This window comes from Elaeis guineensis, chromosome 4 (assembly GCF_000442705.2).
Source record: "Elaeis guineensis isolate ETL-2024a chromosome 4, EG11, whole genome shotgun sequence".
Lineage (NCBI taxonomy): Eukaryota > Viridiplantae > Streptophyta > Magnoliopsida > Arecales > Arecaceae > Elaeis > Elaeis guineensis.
Genome location: NC_025996.2, coordinates 29,831,939 through 29,842,504, shown reverse-complemented (window position 1 = coordinate 29,842,504; position 10,566 = coordinate 29,831,939). Strand labels below are relative to the sequence as shown.

The window sequence follows — 10,566 nt, the reverse complement described above, 5'->3', positions numbered from 1 at the left end:
GGATTGCATATCACTTGGTTTTCTAGTAACCTAAAGCAAAGTTCCAGGATACTAATCGTTGTAGTAATCGAAAATTCTCTAATCTCTATCCCCCACAGATCCAAAACCATTTGCTGTTGATCTCCAGCTCCTCCCACCACAGCTCAAACCCATCACAGCATTGATAAACTGGAATGCCCATATATAAATCCAAGAGTTATCAATCCGATTGTCATGCCAATAGCATTTTGACGAATTTTTTGTTTGTTTTTATTGAACTGGCCAATCATAAGTCTTAATGTAGTAACATGAGTACCAAAGAAACAAGACTGGCATAAGATAACTTTGACTCAGGACTATAAGTCAAAATGTGACTAGGTTGCCAGCATCTATAACAAAAAAGCTTTACTCCACAGATAATTGAGATTATGCCTAGTCGCCTTTCATATTACTCGTTCCTTGCACCTAACTCCAAAAAATACAGTGCCCACAGCAACTCAAAATTGACATCAACACATGAATAAATCACATAATTGGAGTCAACCCAAAAACACCTGCACATGCAATACAGTAACGAGAATGAGAAGATGAGAAAAGAAAGCAAAAATATTGATAGTTCAATCTGTAGAAAAGGAATAGTAACTATAAACAGAGAAGAGATAATAATTGCAGCTTGACTATAAAATCTATGTGAAATCTGAATATCTTCTTTGAATGATCATGCCCCTCGTAACCCAATCTTCAGACGTTCAACACCTCTAGAATCAGCTAGGTTTGAAGTTCTGAAATGCAAAAAATGTGGGGAATTTGCCAAACGTTTGGAAAGAATTCAAATCATCAAAATAAAAAATTAACAAAAATAAGTTTAGGATTATCTGTATATTTATATTTTAAATAAAAATAATAAGCATAGGATAGGTAGCACAAGAAATAATTGCAAAACAACACCAGCAGCAATAACAGAAAGTGCCCTTAGCTTGTATGCTATTAGTTTTCTTGAATCAGTTCATGAATAAAACAACAAAGAAGTCCAGGAAAACTGTTGATTATTTTGACTCAACAATCGTTAGGTCAAGAGGAAAACATGAATAACCCAATAAGTTTATATGATTCAGATAGCATTGGTCAAGATACGGACAAAAACTTATCCTGATACAAAAAAGACCCAGCAACAAGCTTGCACACGCTTGTGACTATCCCTCTGTGTTGGAATGGTCAACATGATGAATGATGAAATTCTACAAATGACTGATTCAACGTCAACAGGTTAATTTTGGTTACAACCATGAAGCACATGAGAACAAGCATTGTTGAGTTTGTAAACTTGTACCAACAAGCAGGGATCAAATTAAACCTCAATTCCACCATAATTGAAGCTATGATCAATATTGCTCTCAATTTACAAAATAAGATATTATATGTAACACCAAGAAATGAATTGCAAATGAACCTTCATGAACATGGAAACAAGAAACCTAAAACATTTACAATGTCTAATATCATAAAATGCTCCACCAGGCTACTTTCTTTTGCTCATACCTTCCTACTTTAGCCTTCATACATTTCTCAACTTGATTCATATTAGTTTGCATTCAGGAAAACGGTTGAGCAGACCATGAGCCAAACAGTAAATCACCAACAAGGCGAGCAAGAAAAGGCACCAAAGTAGCTGAAGCAGAATTTGGATGTTGAGCAGTCTATATGACAACTCAATGAGCAAGTTAAGATGACATACAAGTGGCACTAAGCCAAGCCAATAAGTATAGAAGTGACAAGCAGGATAAAGGTGCCTAAATATTCATCAATCTACATACCAGTAAGCTTCTTTTGAATGGTGGCCAAAAAATTGTAGTATGTCAAATTAAGAAAGGTTGATGGTTTCGGCTAGTGGAGAGACAACATGGCTGGTGATATAACAGCAAGCAAAAGATTCTACCTGGCAAGCTAGCACAAAGCCGTACTGTGACATAGATGATGGCATGATGCAACAAGTCTACACAATTTATATCAGAAAAAGACCAAAGCCTATGCATATGAACCACAAAAAAGAAGGTAATCGAGTTACATAGCATGCAACATCTAAAGCTTCAAAGCTACAGGATTTTCAACTAGAGGTATAAACGAGCCGAGCACAAGCCGAGCTAGACCTAGCTCTAGCTTGGTTTATCTTATAATTGAGCCAATATTGAGCTAGCTCATTTCATTTTGAGCCGAGCTTAAGCCGCTCAGCAACAGCTTGTTTAAGAAATAAAGTAAGAGTTTAGAATTATTTTTAAGCCTTCATTATAATTTTATAATTATAATTAAAATATGTTCTATTATATATAATTTTATTTTGTAATTAGAATATATTCTATTGTATAGTATGTCTATTAATTTATAATACATAATCATAAATATAATTATTTGTATAATAATTAATATAATAATATATATATAAATTATTTGTATATTTATATTTTGAGCTACTTCAAGCCTAGCTCTAGTTCGGTTCGGCAAGCCGAACTAGAGCAATTTTTTTATCTGAACTTGAGCCAACTTGCAACTAGCTTTCTCATTTGCGAATTCTATTTTCAAGGCAACAGTTTGCTGCTAACATAGGCAACCTAATACATGACGAGTATAGAAAAAAGGGCAAACCTCCTTGAGGATAAAGGCTGATCCTAGAAAAGTCTAATCCAGTAAATCACTCTAAAAGGCTTTGCAAAATTAATAAAAAAACACTCCAAAACAAAGATCGCCGACTCGGAATCGGATTTCGTACCTGCCGACCGACAGTACAAATTGGTACATCTCCATACCAGACAGTATCGGGCCCAAATAAACATGAAAACAAGGGATAAATCGAAGAGGAAGAGAGAGAAAGAGAGAGGGGGAGAGGGAGGCCAGTGGAGATGCTAGAGGTGGCCACTGGAGGGCCATGGAGGCTATCGAGGCATTCGAGGCTCCACGATCCTCTATGAGATGCGAGAAGAGAGAGTTAAAGAGTGAGGGGGAAGAGAGGGAAGAGGAAGGAGAGGAAGGTGGCAGCGAGGCTGCCAGAGGGCCACTCCTAGGTGGTTGCCGGACGGCCCAAAAACTCACCGCAAGTTCAAAACAAGACTTCGGTTAAAGCAAAACAAAAACACCATACCAGCCGACAAATTAGATCACTATAATATAGAGATTGCAATGAATGAGTTCATATATCTTCATCACAATCTCCATTATTTTAGTACTATCATATAACATCAATTATTTTTTTATATATTGATGTTATATGATAGTACTAAAATAATGGAGATTGTGATGAAGATATATGAAGTCATTCACTATAATCTCTATAGTATAGTAATTCAATTTATCGACTGGTATGATGTTTTTATTTTGCTTAAACTGAAGTCCTGTTTCACATCCACGGTGACTGTGGGGAGTTTTTGGGCCGTCCAGTGGCCACGGCGGCCATTCGACGGCCCTTCGACAGCCTCTCTGCCGCCTTCCCCTCCTCTCATCCCTCCATTCCCCCCGCTCTCTCTATCTCTCTCCTCTTGCATCTCACGATGGACCATGGAGCCCCAGAGGCCTCGCTGGACCACCGCCAGCCACCTCTGGCCTTTCTCTCTCCTTCCCTCCCCTCCTCTCTCTCTCCCTCTCTTTCCTTCTCTCTTGCTCCATTTTTTGCCTGCATTCTGAATTGAATGCCCAAACTGTACTGGTTCAAGTCAGTTCAGCGAACCCTACACCAAAGAGTATTGAAAAATTAGTCCAAAGCAAAGAAGAAAGGATAGATTGTATAGAGCATGAGGAAAAGGAACAAGTATAACTTACAAATAAAGAGTAGGTCATAGTCATGGTCAGATACTTATTATCGATATTAAGTTTGAGAAGTGAAACCTTACAGGACATTAAATATACATCTATCGAATTTCAAATTGATTTTTATCATATTTGAATACAGACCAAATTTTATGTCATTGATTATATGATGACTCATTGCTGCATAAGTATAAAAATTTACTCTTTTATACTCTCCCCCATGCAACTCAAATCTCATGATTATTCCAAAAGTTAACCTTTTCTCAATCATTCCACATTAAAAAATGGCTTTGCTAAATGCATTCTTCCATACATTCCAAAATGAGATGCAATCTGTCCTAAACAAATCCTTAGTTGGTATCAAAGAAGGATGTCCAAAGCCAATCCATATGAAGGTCCCTTCAAACATATAGTAGATATGAAGCCATAGGGAGACAAATTTTGGCTAAATTCTGGTCAAAGAAGGCTTGAAGTAAGGGTCAAAACTAGTAGCGATGTGGATAGGAGTCATAGGACCACTAGTTGCGCCATTCCACTTGCAAGGTATTGGGTTCAAGTGTCGAGAGTTGGTACTTTAGACAGGTAATTCCAAGGTGGTGCTCCCACTGTACTCTCAGTAAAAGAGAGGAGAAAAAGATGAACAACAATGACAACAAAAGAGTCATAACTTGTTTCCTGGTGGTGAAAGGCATGTCATGACGTATCCAAACTATTTATTAAAAAAAAAAAAAAACAGTAACTAATCATATAAGCAAATTCATTAAAGTAGTCAATTAATTATTTTAATCTGTTGGAGAAAACTTTCTTCCCAAACAAACTCAATTCTTTAATAATCCCAAACCAAGATGAAGCCATCATAAATCAGGTAATCCATGATGAAACAAGTTCTCCTAAAAAAGAAAAAAGAAAAAAGAAAGATAAAGAACCTCTTGAGTGCACAGTTAAATGAGGTGAGCTGAGTAAACAGAACAATTAGTACCACTCTCATTTTCAATTCCAAGAGGTCCAGAGTTGAAATGTTTTGCAGCTTTGCTAGCAGAATAACTGACAATTTAAACAGCGTACAATACAAAATGATAAGAAAACTTATAAGTGATTTGTAAGATCCAAAAATGAAATGATCCAAAGAATTGTCAATAGAAGATGAGACCCTTTGGTGACTATGGCCTAAAATGCCAGACAAGGAAATTCTATCATTTAAAATGCCAGCAATTACATGAAATTTGCAGCTGATACATTGCATCAGTATGCTGTAATATCATCAAGTATACCCGTTGAAAGATCTTATTGCAGAACTGTATCAGAAAGTTTTTCAACATCAAAATATTTTAGCACTCAACAAGTGTCTTTGGGAGGGAATAGGATTCGAATAATAGAAGCAAGCAGAATGTCAAACAGGCCCTCTATTTTTCAATTATGGCTGATGATGGTAATCTGTACCTAAAAAAGACAATTCAGAATACAATTGCTCCAGTTGAAATCTTTAAGTTGCAAGTCATTGTTTGCCGGATCCAAGTTGTCCAAAGAATGACATGCTTGATCTCATCGTCTTATGTAACAAGGAAATCAAAACACACTGTCCTTTGGACATGTGATTTAAGAAAGGCTGGAGCCCTTTCTCTTCCTCTCATCTCTTCTATCATACATCCTCTCTCATTTCCAGCATGCTCCAAGCATTTACCTTTTTTCTCCTTCCTCCTTTTTTCCTCTTGCAACGACAACATCAAAACTATTCTAGCACTTCTCTTTGTAACTTTATCGCTCATTTTCTCAAAGTGGCCTCAAAGAATCATCTCTTTCCCCATCTGCGGTGTAGCAAATTCATCTTCATTTCTTCTCCACTCTTACATCCTTTCATCTTTTTTCTCTCTCTTACCACAACATATTTTTTTCCCTTGGTCCAGCCTATTTTTGTCCATCTTCTAGGATTTTTTGGAATATCGGGCACCTTGTATTCTGTGGTGGCCATATCCTTCCCCATTTGCAGTGTAGCAAATTCATCTTCATTTCTTCTCCACTCTTACATCATTTCATCTTTTTTCTTTCTCTCTTATTACAAAATATTTTTTTCCCTTAGTCCAGCCTATTTTCTTTCATCTTCTAGGATTTTTTGGAATATCAGGCACCTTGTATTCTGTGGATCGGCCATATCATAGGCCTTTTTTCCCTTTTAGCTGATCTTCTGATAATTTGCTGCTTCAGACCTTTGTCTACAGTTATCATGTCTGGCATTTGAAAAGAATGTTAAATTTCAACTCTTGATGGTGTAAAAATTCTTGGCATTCTTAGTTATGATGCTTATTGTGATATGCCGCATTTATTAGTATAATACAGTTGCCTCACCATCTTGGCTCCAAGTTTATCAGGGTTGTCACCAAAGACTGTTAGTATTCATAGAGCAAATTATTTTTCCAGTTGGCAGTCCGCACCATAGATATCTAAAATGTCCATTGAAGTAGTTCTGAAAAATGATATAATTATGCTTGAAATGAGATTTGTGAAGTGGGCCTGAAAAATTATCAGCTCTGATGGACCCATTTTTCCCATCTATGCTCACGACTTCAATGCTACCTAGTGATTATCACTACATTATATATTATGTAACCAGGCTGAGTTAACAGTCGTCTGTAATAAATTGACTATTAGGTATACTTTGGCCCATATCCTCTCTCTATTCTTGTTTTACTAGTGTCTAAAATATGGAATGCACATTAAGGTAGGATTCATCTGAATTAAAGATTTTATCATTCATGTGACTTGATACATAAACTCCTAAATTTGAGTCATGCAATTTTTTCTTCTCCATCAGGGTAAAAACTGAACTACGTGGTATATTTATTCATGATGGGTTTGTTATATTGAAGGGGAGACAGACAGATCAGCGGTGCATGAGCGCATGATTGAAGTGAAATAGAAGTGATGGAATAAATATACCTTTTTTGACATCATGGTACACCTTTTTCCTTTCCAACTTAAAATTGCTTGGAAGCCATCGGAGGCTCAACTTTCTTCTTAACGCATGCAATTAGTATTCTAAACCATCAAGTACAAAAATACAAAATTTGTAACTTCCCATCACATACCTAGCTCAAAGTTGCTTTCCTATCTTCAAGGTTCCATATAGAGTCATTTGCATCTTAAACTAAAATCTCAAGTCATCGAATGAATACCCAATTGGCTCAATCATTCTACTCATCAGCATTTTCTTTATTGATGTTAGTCAAATTCATTGTGAAATATTAAAATACATGGTATCATATTTTTCCCAACTTAAAATTGCATTGGCAAAACTTTCAGAAGAATCTTATCATTCTCCATATCCTTTTCATTAATAGAGATGAACTAAAGCTTAAAGCATGGTTAAAATCTCACACTTCACAAGAGGATATCAACTAATGCAGTAGAAAGCCATACGAGAAAGATATGTCAATTTTGATATTCAAAGACACAAGGATTGTTCCAAGCAAACAGCATGCAACAAGGCCTTCTCTACACCATATATGGAATACTCAGAGTTAATCTCGATGAAGTACTTGGGCTTCAGGAAAGCAATAGCTTAAAATTTTTTTTAAACAAGCATATAAAACAATGGCTAGTAAAAAGAGAAATCCAACAGATTAGAAGAAGAGAGAAAATGTCAAAATAATTTGCATACCACATGCCAATCGCCCTCCCGCATTTCCAGTGGTAAGGCTAAGTTCATGCCCTCCTGAAAACAAACAATGAGAGATACTAATGTTTCCATCCCAAGAGATATTTGGAGAAAGGAGAAGAATAGAAAAAATGCAGATTAAATTATTGGATAAATTCTTTAACAGAAAATTTATAAAAAACCAATTGCGACCACAATATTATAAATGACAAATATCCAGATGACAAGATTACCTTTTCCCAGATCATCCTGAAGTTCATGAACCACAAATGCCCTTCGAATAATCGCATTAGGTCCACTCAGTGAAATCTAAATATACAACAAAGACAACTAGTTATAATACAGAACGATCAAGGATAGAAAGAGAATAAACAAGTTTAAAAAATAGAGAAAAGTGGAGTATGAGTGAGAACTAAGAAAGTGCTATTGTTATGTTATTCAAATAAAAGAGCTAAATATCAAATTTGAGATTTTAAGCATACCTCGTTATCTACAATCGCTGCCTCAGCCACTCCTATATTTATTTAAAGCAAAAACAACAAGCATGTCCATCAATTCCCATCTTAGGTATAGAAGCAGTTTTAGGAGCATGCTATTATCATGAGATTACCATCAGAGTTTGCAATTGTGTTTCCCAGGTCACCTGCATGACGGATTTCGTCTTCTGGAGCACCATGGTCATGTTGGGGTTGAAATGTGCCCCTGTGAGGAAGGCCAGAGTTTAATGAAGGAACATCAGAAAACATGATGAATAGTCCAGAAAAAAAATGTATGGGTAGACGGGTTTGCCACCAAGACCACCAGAATACAAGTTTCCATTTTAATTGTCTAAGTTGTACCTATTTGGATCTCATCAGGACCGGCATAACTGACAATACTGAATTCAAAATAACTACTGCTTTTAGTTCTATATTTTTTTAAAAAAAAGGGGGTGGGGGTGGGTGAGGGATGTTTCAAATTTACCTGTTGAGATGCAGCCATTGATGGTGTCACCATACTCATGCTGCGGGATGGGAAAAAGGCATTTTCATTACATTATCTTAAGGAGATGGAAACAAAGTAGCATATCTGAAGCACTCACAAGATGGAAGCCATGAAGTGCAGGTGTAAGCCCACTAACATGAACATTTACAGTTGTAGGACCTGTTAAAAAAAAAACCTAGAATTTAAAAATCATGGATAATATGAAAGCACACATAGAGAGGGGGGGCCAGAGGTCACTAGCAGCACACTCCCCTCTCACTGACATGTCATAAATTCATGACATTTTACAATGGAACCACATGACAATAACCGAGACTTAATTCCACACTGAAATCAATGGTCGAATTATTCCTCGACATTTTAACTTGTAAAAATGGTGTATAACAGGAGACTACAATTTGTGGCTTATATCAGATTCGCATGTACATGGAGAAGTTGTCAGAGCCATGTAAGGACATATATGCACGTCCATATTAGCAACTAGTATTTGATGTCTCAACATAAGTGTTGTATTGAACACAAGTCAAGCAATCCAGAAGTTCCAAAAATCCTGATTTTGCTAATATCAAACTTAGATGACTCTGAACAGGGTAAAGGAAGTCGAGGAGGATGCTTTAATGATAAACTCTCATCCCAACTGGACTTTATTCCCACTGTCCCCGAATGCATATAACAAGTCAGGATCTTTAACCCTCAGGTCAAATGGAACAAATCCTACAAGAAATCATATTCATTTGCTGTAACAAAAATAAATTTCGATGTCATCAATCTAACAGGATGAGCATAAGACAATGTGTGGAGGTTCCGATGTTCAAGATCATGATTCTATTGGCTCCTTGATTATAAAATTACAGAATCTGATATGATCCTCGCAGTTCTTCTTTTCCTAGTAGAACTCATGATTAAGATTCAATAAAGACAAATATCACGATCAAAAGTCCTTTTCCAATGCAGAAAACAAGCACCACCATCCCACCAATTAGCCAAAAATTTGTACAGAAAAAAGGGTTAAATCCCAGCAACATGTATATTAGTCATAATTGAAGCTTAATTAACACTAATTCAGTTAAAGAGAAGAAATTAAAAATTAGAAAAAGGCAACCAAGTGTATCCCAGCTTCCTTAAGAAGACTGGGAAACCAACAACGAAAGGCGAATAGGGAGAGTAAGGAGCAAGCAAACCGTAGTCTTCTTGAAGGAGGGTGACGACGCCCTCGACCTCGGAGCTGCCCTTGAGGACGGCGACCGCCTTCTTGGTAGCGACGATGATGGTCAATGTCCTTCTGGGGGTGGTGACGACGAGCCTCGAGGAGGAGAAACGGCAGAGAGAGCGCCCGAGGAGAGTCGAGCGCAATGGTCGGGCAGTTGAGGGCAGGAGGGGAGAGCGTGGGGCGCCGACGCGGTCCAGGCGGCGTGGGCGGTCATCGCCGGCCAGCTTACGGGTAAAGGCGAAGATAGCTATTTTTTCTGGTGAATCACCGCCGCTTAGTTTTAAAATCTGTCAAATCGAGAAATTACATGTGATACTTCTGGAAATTTCTGGAGGGCTGACTCAGGATTCGTTTACTGGGAGTTTTTTACCGTATTAATTTGATTTAAAATTTTTTTATCAATTTAATATATATATCAACTTATTTATATAAATAATATAAATTTTATAAAATATTATTTCAAATAATATTTTTAAAAAAAAAACATCATTTGAAATGACATTTCTTCGATTCTAATCATCGCCCATTTAAAAATCTATCACAAAAAAATAAATAAATAAATACCATATTAAATGATATTTTTAAAAATACCATTCTATACGGCGTTTTCAAAAACATCATCCAAAATGATATTTTTTTTATATTTTTAAATCAATTTTTTAGATACAATATTTTTTTTTATTATTATTTATATTTTTTATATATAATTTAAAATTAATTTAAATAAAATTTTTAATGTAATTTTTTTGTCAATTTTTTTGAGACACATTTGAAGATCATGACAAACTATATAGCACCTTGTCACTTGAAATTAAATAAATAAAATATCTAAAACTCTGATAGAAATAATAATTAATAATATAAAATATAATAAAAATATATAATTTATAAAAAAATCTTACAGTACTACAAATAAAAAAAATATTAAGTCCTATAAGAATATCAT

General features: G+C 35.9%; 1 protein-coding gene across 1 annotated transcript; it reads right to left on the bottom strand.

Moving 5' to 3' along the window:
* Nucleotides 1–208: 208 nt before the first annotated feature.
* LOC105043169 (superoxide dismutase [Cu-Zn], chloroplastic) lies at nt 209–9,873 on the bottom strand. The gene is given in 11 exon segments (XM_073256086.1): nt 209–533; nt 4,754–4,818; nt 7,430–7,483; nt 7,660–7,735; nt 7,909–7,940; nt 8,037–8,108; nt 8,111–8,128; nt 8,390–8,429; nt 8,508–8,569; nt 9,592–9,778; nt 9,781–9,873. Coding segments are annotated over 11 exon segments (675 nt in total). The 5' UTR covers nt 9,835–9,873; the 3' UTR covers nt 209–518.
* Between the last annotated feature and the right edge of the window lie 693 nt (nt 9,874–10,566).